This window comes from Bos grunniens, chromosome 1 (assembly GCF_055505025.1).
Source record: "Bos grunniens cultivar Pamir isolate PY7600 chromosome 1, Bosgru_T2T1.0, whole genome shotgun sequence".
Lineage (NCBI taxonomy): Eukaryota > Metazoa > Chordata > Mammalia > Artiodactyla > Bovidae > Bos > Bos grunniens.
In genome coordinates this window covers 21,978,841-21,990,779 of record NC_141165.1, presented here as the reverse complement: position 1 = coordinate 21,990,779, position 11,939 = coordinate 21,978,841, and the positions used below count along the sequence as shown (strand labels likewise).

General features: G+C 42.3%; 1 protein-coding gene across 1 annotated transcript in view; it reads right to left on the bottom strand.

The window, feature by feature from the left end:
* Positions 1-251: 251 nt before the first annotated feature.
* LOC147379107 (serotransferrin) overlaps positions 252-11,939 on the bottom strand; it is a 38,247-nt gene continuing 26,559 nt past the window's right edge. Inside the window, exons 14-17 of the mRNA XM_086316069.1 lie at positions 11,295-11,359; positions 8,308-8,492; positions 6,924-7,110; positions 252-455 (exon numbers count right to left, since the gene is read on the bottom strand). Of these exons, the coding sequence (XP_086172195.1) occupies positions 421-455; positions 6,924-7,110; positions 8,308-8,492; positions 11,295-11,359 (472 nt within the window). The 3' untranslated portion in view covers positions 252-420. The remainder of the gene's footprint in view (positions 456-6,923; positions 7,111-8,307; positions 8,493-11,294; positions 11,360-11,939) is intronic.

Sequence of the window (11,939 nt, the reverse complement as noted above, 5' to 3'; positions counted from 1 at the left end):
ATGTCAATATTTACTCTGCATCCTCCTTCCTGCCCTTTCCCCACCAACACACACACACACACACACGTACACACCTGATTCAATCAAGCCTTGTACACTTGATTTTATTAAAATGACCATGCAGACCCCTTTTAGAAAGAATTCCTACTTGGACTGTACCCAGGAACTGTGGCTGTGGGAAAGAGCAAATGAATCTTGAGCTCTGAAGGAAGGGCTAGTTGCAGACCAAGCATTAAGGGGGGAAAATGAAGTTTTTTTAACAGATAAAACCAATAATAATGTTTATTTTTATTTTGTCCTGCAGAGGCGCCACCACCAAATTGTGAGGGCAACCAAATCACTCAGACCAGCGAAACCAGATGAAGCTTATGGGTCCCATGAGCTCCCATCTCCATCAGGTGTTGGCTCCACTCTTGGATTTTAAGGTTTGTGGAAAGTGCATGCTTCCAGGAGTTCTGTGGGGGCAGAGCAGAGGGGTTGGACAGTTAAAAATCTACCTATATTTAGTTCCTATTAAGTGAATCAACAATTAAGCCCAATACAAAAGTACTCAGACCAGTTGCCCTGCTCCTCTGATAGGTGAACCTGACCCTCCTCCCAATGCCTCCTCCTCCTGCCTGCACAGCTCCTGTGTCTGCACTGGGCAGTGCCCCACACCAAGGACAGTAACAGGATTTCCCTGCCCTGCACCATCCCCTGCCTTATGTCCTATGGGCAGGGCTCCCACACCTGAGTCCATGTGGCTGGAATGAGCCTAAGAGAACTATCCTCTCAGATCCAGGCAAGGAACTAACATAATGAGATCCACTAAGCACCAGGCCTGTGCTAGTTCCCCTGCCGGGGGCTAGTCTCCACCCCCTCAGCAGAACAGTAGCCGAGGATCCTTAAACCAGAATTATGTGGGCAGCTGTTAAAATACAGAAATCCCAAACCTGGCACAGACTTGTTGAATCAGTATCCCAGGGCCTGGGAAACAGTATCTTAAGGACTGTGGCTCATGGACCTGTACTCTGCAGTTGAAGAATAACCTCCCTTGAGCTACATGGTATTCTCCCAAATCTTCCAAATGATTCCAAGTCATTAAATGATGTCCAACATAGCTATAGCACAAACTGGTATTCTAGATAAGTATAAGCATACCTTCTTTTATTGTGCTGTGCTTTATTGCACTTTGGAGATACTGCTTTTTTCCAAATTGAAGGTTTGTGGCAACCCTGTGTCAACCAAGTCTCCTGGTGCTATTTTTCTATAGCGTTTGCTCACTTCATGTCTCTGCATCACAGTTTAGTAACTCTTGAAATATTTCAGACTTCTTCATTACTATTATTATCTTTGTCATGGTGATCTGTGTTCAGTGATCTTTGATGTTACTATTGTTAATGTTTTGGGGCACCACAAACCATGCCCATTACTATGGCAAACTTAATTGATAAATATTATGTGTGTTCCTGCTGCTCCACTAGCACAACAATGTTGAAATTAGGCCAATTAATAGCCCTACATTGACTCTAAATGTTCATGTGGAAGGAAGAATTGCACATCTCTCTCTTTAAAACAAAAGCTAAATGTGATTAAGCTTAGTGAGGAAGGCATGTCAAAAGCAAAGATGGGCCTCTTGTGCCAAAGAGTTAGCCAAACTGTGAATGAAAAGGGAAAGTTATTGAAGGAAATTAAAAGTGCTACTTCAGTGAACACAGAAATGATAAACAACAGCCTTATTCCTGTTACAGAGAAAGTTTTAGTGGCCTAGATAAAAGATCAAACCAGTCACAACATTCCCTTAAGCCAGAGGCTCAGCTGCAGCAAGACCCTAACTCTCTTCAGTTCTGTGAAGGCTGACAGAGGTGAGGAAGCTTCAGGAGAAATGCTTCAAGTGAGTACAGGTTGGTTCGTGAGGAGGAAAGAAGTTGTCTCCGTAATATTAAAGTCAAGGTGAAGGCTTCCCCGGTGGCTCAGTGGTAAAGAATCTGCCTGCCAATGCAGGAGACACAGGTTCAATCCCTGGTCCAGGAAGATCCCACATGCTGTGGGGCAACTAAACCTGTGCACTGCAACTCCTGAAGCCTGTGCATCTAGAGCCCGTGCTCTGCAACAAAAGAAGCCACCACAGTGAGAAGTCAGAGCACCATAGCAGAGGAGCCCCTGCTCACCACAGCTAAGGAAAGCCCACACACAGCAACAAAGACCCAGTGAAGCCAGTAATAAAATAAATAAATAAGATTTCTAAAAAATAAAAGTGCAAGGTGAAGCGGCAAGTGCTGGTATAGAAGCTATAGTAAGTTACACTGAAGACCTACCCAAGATAGTTCATAAAGGTGGCTACACTAAACGAGATTTCCAATGCAGATGAAACAGCTTTCACTTGGAAGAAGATGCTATCTAGGACTTTCTAGCTGGAGGGGAGAAGTCAGTGCCTGTCTTCATGATCAAATGACAGACTGACTCCCCTGTTAGGGGCTAATGCAGCTGGTGACTTGAAGCTGAAGCTAGTGCTCATTTATCATTCTTAAAAAACTTAGGGCCCTTAAGAATCATTCTCAGTCTGCTCTGCATGTGCTCTGTAAATGGAACAGCAAAGCCTGGATGACAGCACATCTATTTATGAGAGGGTTTACTGGATATTTTAAGCCTGCTATTGAAACCTACTGCTCAGAAAGAAACATTCCTTTTAAAATATGACTGTTCATTGAGAGCATACCTTGTTACCCAAGAGCTTGGATGGTGATGTACAAGATTAAAGTTGCTTTCATGCTTGCTTCCTGGTAGCTCAGATGGTAAAACGTCTGCCTACAATGCGGGAGACCAGGGTTCAATCCCTGGGTCTGGAAGATCCTCTGGAGAAGGAAATGGCAACCCACTCCAGTATTCTTGCCTGGGAAATCCCAAGGACTGAGGAACCTGGTAGGCTACAGTCCTTGGGGTCGCAAAGAGTCAGACACGACTGAGCAACTTCACTTCATGCTTGCTAACACAACATCCATTCTACAGCCCATGGATCAAGGAGTCATTCCAACTCTCAAGTTTTATTATTAAAGAAATACGTTTCATAACTGCTATAGACAGTGAGTCTTCTGCTGGATCTGGGCAAAGTCAACTGAAAACCTGGAAAATATTCCTCATTCTAGATGCCATTAAGAACATTTGTGATTCATGGAGTAAGGTCAAAATATCAGCATGAACAAGAATTTGAAAGAAGTGTATTCCAACCCTCATAAGTGACTATAAGGGGTTCAAGATTTCAGTGGAGGAAGTAACTGCAGATGTGATGGAAATATTAAAAGAACTAAAATTAGAAGTGAAGCCTGAAGATATGACTGAATTGCTGCAAATTTCATGATAAAATTTTAACAGATGAGGAGCTGCTTCTTATGCATGAGCAAAGAGAGTGGTTTCTTGGGATGAAATCTACTCCTAGTGAAGATGCTGTGAAGATTGTTGAAATGACAAAAGGATTTAGAATATTATATAAACTTAGTTGATAAAGCAATGGCAGGACTTGAGACGGTTGATTCCTATTTTGAAAGAAGTTCTACTGTCGGTAAAATGCTATCAAATAGCGCTGGATGCTACAGAAAATCAGTCATGAAAGAAGAGTTGATCCATCAATTTCAGGCTTCCAGTTGAAGATGGCAGACTAGAAGGATGTGTACTCATCTCCTCCTGTGAGAGTACCAAGATCACAAATAGCTGTTGAACAACCATTGACAGGAGAATGCTGGAACCCACCAAAAAAAGATACCCTACAGCCAAAGACACAGAAGAAGCCACAGAAAGATGGTAGGAGGGGCACAATCATGATAAAATCAAGTCCCATACCCTCCAGGTGGGTGATCCACAAACTGGAGAACAATAATCCCAAAGAAGTTCTCCCACTGTTGTGAAGGTTCTAAACCCCATGTTAGGTTTCTTGGCCTGGGGATCTGACAAAGGCACTGGGAATCCCCAGGGAATCTGATCTTGAAGGCCAGCAGGATTTGATTATAGAATTTCCACAGGACTGAGGGAAACAGAGACTCTAGTCTTAGAGGGCACAAACAAAATCTTTCACACACCAAGACCCAGAAGAATGACCCCACAGAGGACTGAACCCAAACTACCTGCTAGTGTTGGAGGGTCTCCTGTGGAGGTGTGGGAGGGCAGGGGCTCATAACAGGGACAGGGGCACCGGCAGCAGTCCTGGAAAGTCCCCCTTGGTGTAAGCCCTCTTGGAGGTCACCATTAACTCTACCATAGAGCCCATAGACCCCAAGGCTGGGTCACCTCAGGCCAAAAAATCAGGGAGGGAGTGCATCCCACCCATCAGCAGATAATTGGATTAAAGCTTTACTGAGCAAAACCCTGCCCACCACAGCAGGACCCAGTTTTTCCTACTGCCAGCCCCTCCCATCAGGAAGCTTACTCAAGCCTCTTAGCCTCCTCCATCAGAGGGCAGACAGAAGAAGCAAGCAGAACCACAATCCCACAGCAGCTAGAACAAAAACCACATTACAGAAAGTAAATCAGTATGAAAAAGCAGAAAGTTATGTCCCAGATGAAGGGACAAGATAAAACCCCAGAAAAACAACTAAATTAAGTGGAGGTAGGCCACCTTCCAGAAAAAGAATTCAGAATAATGATAGTGAAGATGATCCAGGATCTTGGGAAAACAATGGAGAAGATGCAAGAAATGTTTACCAAAGACCTAGAAGAACTAAAGAACAAACAAACCAAGGTGAATAATACACTAGAAGGAATCAATAGCAGAATAACTGAGGCAAAAGAATGGATAAATGACCTGGAGGACAGAATGGTGGACATCACTGCCAAAGAACAGAATATAGAAAAAAGAATGAAAAAAGAAGAAGACAGCTTAAGAGACCTCTGAGACAACATTAAATGCACCAACATTTGCATTATAGGGGTCCCAGAAGGATAAGAGAGAAAGGACCTGAGAAAATATTTGAAGAGATAATACCTGAAAACTTCCCAAACGTGGGAAAGGAAATAGTTAACCAAGACCAGAAAGCACAGAGAGTCCCAGGCAGGATAAACCCAAGGAGGAACACACTGAGACACATAGCAATCAAACTGACAAAAATTAAAGACAGAGATAAAATATTAAAAGCAACAAGGGAAAAATGACAAATAACATGCAAGGGAACTCTCATCAAGCTATCAGCTGATTTCTCAACAGAAACTCTACAAGCCAGAAGGGAATGGCATGATATATTTAAAGTGATGAAAGGGAAGAACCTACCACCAAGATACTCTGCCCAGTAAGACTCTTCTTCAGATCGGATAGAGAGATCAAAAGCTTTCCAAACAAGCAAAAGTTAAGAGAATTCAGCACCACCAAACCAGCTTTATAATGAATGCTAAAGGAACTTCTCTAGGCAGGAAACACAAGACAAGGAAAAGACCCACACAAAATAAATCCCGAACAATTAAGAAAATGTTAATAGAATCATACATATCGAAAATTACCTTAATTTTAAGTAGATTAAACCAACCCAAAGACATAAATTGGCTGGGCAGATGAAAACTTGTGCATGTATGCACTTCCATTTACCACATGACTCTGCTTGACCCATCAAATTATGTGTAATTATTATATATTGTTAGGCTAATCATGTTCCCATTATGACTTGAAATTGTAATTATCTTTTTATTTTTTGGGGGGGTCTGGCTATTCATTGTGAAAACTAGTAAACATCTTTTACTATTGTGATAATGAACTTTTGGCCTATTTAAAAAATTTATGACATTTTGATTCTACTTGCTTGATTTAGTATGAAAAGCATGTTAGAATTCTAATTTTAAAAAATAGATATGCAGCAAGCAAAATAAATAAGTAAATAGGTTGTGTTTAGGATAAAAAATAAATAAATAATACAAATATCTCAATAATAGTAGCCTTTAAAATTTTTTCCAATGGTATTTATAATATCTAAATTAAACTGTACAATTTTTTAACATATCTCTGATTCTCTGAAGAATCAAGAGAAAGTTTTTATCATTTGTGAAAATAAAGTTTAAAACCCAGCCATCAAGGATTAAAAAAAAAAAAAGAGTCGATTGATGGGGCAAACTTAATTGTTGTCTTATTTTAAGGAACTGGCACAGTTGATCTGTCAGCAGTCATAAATATTGAGGTAAGACCCTCCACCAGCAGAGAGATTATGAAGGCTCAGAGGATAGTTAGGGTTTTTTAGCAATAAAGTATCTTTAATTAAGATACGTACATTGTTAGACATTTTTTAGACAATGCTATTGCACACTTTATAGTGTAGTGTAAATGTAACTTTTATATGCACTGGGAAACCAAAAACTTCATATGAGTTGCTTTGTTGCAATATTCTTTTATTGCAATGGTCTGAAACTGAACCTGCAGTATCTCCAAGGTATGCCTGTGGTGTGTATAGCAACTTTAGAGTTGCTGGTACTTATCACCATTCAAGCTCTCAAGAACAGCACCATGTAAAAGAACTCTCTGCAGTGCTGGAAATGTTCTCTTTTTTCATCTATGTGGAGACACAGGTATCTATTGAGCACTTGAATTATGGCTGGTGTGACTAATTTAAAATTTTGTTTAATAATATAAATTTAAATATCCACAGGTAGCTAGAGGCTACCATTTTGAACAAGACAGCACAGTATAAAAAAGGTGTTCAGAGCAGAGCAGTGGGCACGGGCACGTAGCTCTCGTCCTTTTCTAAGCAATAGCATGGAATTCTGCATGTCCAGTGCCATCAGCCCATGTCCCCTTACCATCTGCCCATACAAGTAGCCTTTCATCCATGCTAGGTTGCATTGTTCCCTCCTCATTTCATCTAGTCAGCTGATCATCTCCTGGTGACTACAGTCTGCCCCTCCTTTTGAATACTGCACCCAGAACCCCAGCCATATTCACTTTGCAGGTTCCCCATGCTGTTCCTCCTACTCACTTGAGGTTGAGCATTGTCTCAGGTTGGTCATAGCTCTGACGTAGTCATCCCCTAAGTAGGAGTCATATGTTTTTTTCGCAATTGAAGCCAAACATTTAGTGTCATCCCTGAACAGAAGGTCCTTGGAATTTGATTGGAATAAACAAAAATTGCTCGTGCAGTCGGTTACAGATTTTCCAAAATCATCCTGTCAAATGGACAGAAAGTACATGAGGACCTGTGGAAAAGAGCCCCTGGGAACACATGAATGGGATGGAGGAAACTGGAAGCTGGGAACCAGCCCCAGGAAGAAAGGGAAGCTGCAGGGGATGCCTCGGGATCTTTCCACATCCTTCCCTTGGCATTCACACGAATATGGGCCCCAAATCTAGGCTTCCCCGAGGCCCCAAAATCCTTTGTAGGGTCCAGCCTAGTCCCATCTCCTTGGGGAATTCCCTCCCTCCCACCCACCCACTGCTAACTTCTCTGATCTCTCTTCCCCACTTCATTGGCCATGGCCTTGGGGATGACTTCCAGGAAATGAGAGGACATAAACATTTCCCTTTTAAGTAGTATTATCAAGAAGGTATTAAATAAGAGCCACCCAATGAGGGGTTGGTACAGGTAGTTGTCAGCTGCATCTTTGATCCTAAATTGATAAAAGCCTGGACTTGTCCACATCTTCTAAGATTATAAATGAAATAATGATTACAGAAAGTTTAGCATTCTATCTAGCACTTAGGAAATGTTCATTAAGTGCTCATTATTAGTGTCATTTACCTTAAGAGGACTCACAAAGGTATGCTATCTTCATTTTTAAAAAGAGAAAACTAATGATGCATCAACAGGCAGGAAGCTGTCACTGAGGGGAGGTTGGTCTTTAGGGGTGGAAGGGTCTTTAGGATTAAAATATTCAGACAGCCCCTCTCCCCACAGGGCCAGCCCTGGGTTGGTTGTTTTCACCAGAGGACAATCTCCCTGAGGGTAGGGTTCCTGGGTTTCTCTTCCTTTTGGAATGGTTCTCAGTCTGTCTAAGCAAAAGAAACACAGTCCACATTTGATGACTTGTATCCAGAAAGAGTTGGGAAACAGGATTAGTTGCCTTCATTTAAAAAAAAAAAAGGCAGAAGTGGGTAAAATGAGGGTACCACAGAACAAGGTCAGGGTCGAGCTAGAAGGCAGATGCTTGGACCCTGGAACACATGCGTCAGTTGAGGTCTGATTTCCAGCAAGCAGAAGATATGAGTAGAGCAGGTCTGGGAGATCCAGTCCACCATCCATACCTTCCCAGTTCTAACTTCCAGGAAAAGAACACAGGAGTGTGGGCTTCTCCTCGCCTGCGAAATCCCTCAACAATCCATACCCACACAATAAAAACAGTTTGGAGTCCCTGGCTGGTCCATACCTGCTGTTTGTTTAATATTTTCTCCACACAAGTTGCCTTATCTTTCCGTGAGACCACAGCATGATTCGGGGCTCGGGCCAGGTGGCAGTTCTCAGCATCTGTCACAGGTTTCCTGGTGCCATCCTTGCATAGTACTTCAAAATTTTCCTTCTGCAGATTTTTTGCCCATGCTTCATTATTATTTCCTAGGTTCAGAAAAGGTGCATCAGCCAAAGGTCAAAACACCCTCACTGGGAGATGTGACCACCCTCCACTAGCATGTAGAGGGGCTGGACCCAGTGGCCAGCAGAGGTTTCACTAATATGGAGAGGAAGAGAGTTATCAGGAGTTCCCTGGGGCCATTCCTTTCCGTCTTCCCAGCCAGACAAGGGACAGTGAACCACTTTCTGTGGATGATGTATGTTCAAAAGGATCTTCATTTCTGCTAAGTTCCAAATTCCATTTAGACTCCACTGTAGGAAGCACATGACCCTCTAAGCAGATTGACAATATCTGTGCTATACCATCTGGCTATGTGTGTGTATAGTCGCTCAGTCGTGTCCAACTCTTTGCAACCCCATGGACTATAGCCCACCAGGCTCCTCTCTCTGTAGGATTTCCCAGGTAAGAATGCTGGAGTGGGTTGCCATTTCCTTCTCCAGGCGATCTTCCTGACCCAGGGATCAAACTCGGGTGTGCTGCATTGCGGGTGGATTCTTCATTGCTGAGCAACTACGGGAAGCCCTAGTGTGGCACTTGGGTAATAAGAAAGGTTGGTCTATGAGAACTTAATGAATGGAAATCAGTGTTAACGTGTGAGCTCCAAATAGGACAATTAGGAAAAATGAGAAGGGAGGTGATTTGGTCTGGGTTAGGGGTAGTGGGCATCTAGAAGGGCATGATAAAAAATTTTCTTTCCAGTAAAAATAATGCTTGTTTACTGTGGCTAATTTGTAAAACACCACATAGTTTTAAGGAATAAGACTTTGAAACCCAGTATAATTCTACAGCATTCACTTTCAACATTGATTAATCTAGGCTTGACTAACGGGACCTATAACAAAGTCCTCCATAGGGACGAGGCTGTGTGAAGAGAGAAGTGTAAGGAGTTTGGATTTATTCTGGTTCAGGTTGCAGTATCAGCGTACTTCGTACATAAACATGACCACAGGGCAAACAGAGATCCTAGGATGGTGTTTAGGTAGGGAGTGTATAGGGAGGTAGGCCTCCTCTATAAATTCCCCTCAGAAGGTTAAGGCTTTGGGAGTCTTTGCAAAGAGAACTGAGGTCTAGAGAGGGGAGCCCTATTGGAAGGATACAAAGAGAAATCAAGGAGTGGCAAAGAACCAGCCTAGGGTAACACTCAGGCAGCAGGAAAAGGACAGCTCTTAAAGGGAAAAGCAAAAGTTACAGGAGGGGTGAAAGAAAGTTAGCCAAACCAATATTCCCTCAAGTAAGTACTTAGTAACTTCTGCGTACCTTATACTGTGATTGGTGTTGAGATGTAAGAAAAAAGTAGAGCTCCCTGTGACCATATTTTATTACAGAATGTGATGAATTCAATAATGATAGCAACGGGGACAGAGGATTCTGTTGTAGGATGGAGGTATGCCATTGGGGAAGGCTTCTTAGAGGAGTTGGTCCTGCACTAGAGGAAAAATTTGAGGTTGGGTAAAGGGAGGAGGGCTTCCCAGGTGGGTTAGTGGTAAAAAATCAACCTGCCAATGCAGGAGATATAAGTGACACAGGTTCAATTCCTAGGTCAAGAAGATTCGATGGAGGAGGGCATGGCAACCCACTCCAGTATTCTTTCCCAGAGAATCCCAAGGACAGAGGAGCCTGATGGTCTACAGTCCAAAGGGTCGCAAAAAATTGGACATAACTGAGTGACTACACACACACACACACACACACACACACACACAGGGTTATGAGGGAAGTAATACTGCCTGGACTCTAGGGGGTGGTGTAAGCTGTTAGTGATAGAGCATAGGCAGCTGGAATGCTCATTCTTACCAACGTTTAAAAAACAGCTGTCTTGTTTTTAATGTCATGGCCATCTAATATCCACCCACTAGTTTTAGTACCCATTGATTGATGGTCCTTGCTAGAATCGATTATTGCTATATTGGTTGCCAAACGATAGTTGTTTAACTTCATGACTTTTTCTATGTCTGTAATTAGCATTCTGCAATAAAGAAGATATTTCCCTTATACTCATTCGTTTAATCAGGATGGACTCATGTGTTCTTATTCTATTCAATGGGTTATTCAATCTTACTGTTATTATTTCTTATAATGCTCAAAATGTCAGATCTGGCCAGTGGAGGGCTTTCACAACAGTTCCAATGTGCTCTGACACATTCCATCTCTCTGAGCACTTCAGCATGATGCTCTTTGGTTCACCTTACACTTTTCCTGCCCCAGCCCCAGAATCAGCTGTTTTTCTGAGGGGCCATGCTTCCTCCTCTTGGAGAATGGTTATAGAAGCCATTGGTTATAAGCACCAGGAATAAGCCCAGTGCTTATTCCTACAGGGGTGCTACTGTTTGTATGTTTTTCCGAGTGGATTTATAATATGGTTAAATATATATTGGACCTAGAAATATGATAAATAGTTATAAAGGGCCTTTGGGTGATAAGTTCACTAATTTTGAATAGGGACTGTGGATGTGATGAGTATTAAACCACGTTAGTATAAATTTCCTGATCCTGCTGATTATAATGTAAGTATGTAAAAGTCTTTGTTCTTAGGAGTTTTTCGGGGAAAGAAGGCACAGTGCCTACACCTGTGGGAAGGCTTCTAGGAGCGATTTCAGAGCCACTGGGAAGCTCACCGTCCTCACCATTCCACCTATGCAAGTGGATGCGTCTCTCATCGGGGAACAAACAGGTTGAGAATCACAGCTCTGGACCCTGACAAGAGCCCCTACCACTTCCACAAAGATATCCTGAACACAAGGGAGCCAACGACCCTGATTTATGGGGCCAAAGGGTTGTGCACATACCGTCAGTGTTCTGTATGATAGTCTGGTCCTTCACAAAGGCCACGTCTCCCCTCTCCACCAGACACCTGTGGAGTCCCAGACAGGGAGAGAGAAGGAAAGAGGTCAGAGCTACATCTGTCATTCAGAAGGGCCATCTTATAATCTGAAGTTGTTTTTTTTTTTTGTTTAATTTTTAATTAGATGATAATTGCTCTACAATGTTGCACTAGTTTCTGCTGTACAATGATGTGAGTCAGCTATACATATTCATATATCTCCTCCCTCTTGAGCCTCCTTCCCACCCCCCATCTCACTCCTCTAGGTCATCACCGAGCACCAAGCTGAGCTCCTGTGTTATACAGCAACTTCCCACTAGTTATCTATTTTTATATATGGTAATATATATATATATGTCAATAATATTATCCCAGTTGGTCTCACCCTCTCCTTACCTACTGTGCCCACAAGTCTGTTCCCTATGTTTGCATCTCTATTCTTCTCCTGCAAATAGGTTCATCAGTACTGTTTTTCTGGATTCCATATATATGCATTAATATACAATATACAATTTTTACAATATTGTTAAAAAACAATATGTTTTTCTTATTCTGACTTACTTCACTCTGTATAACAGACTAGGTTCATTCACATCACTACAGATGACCC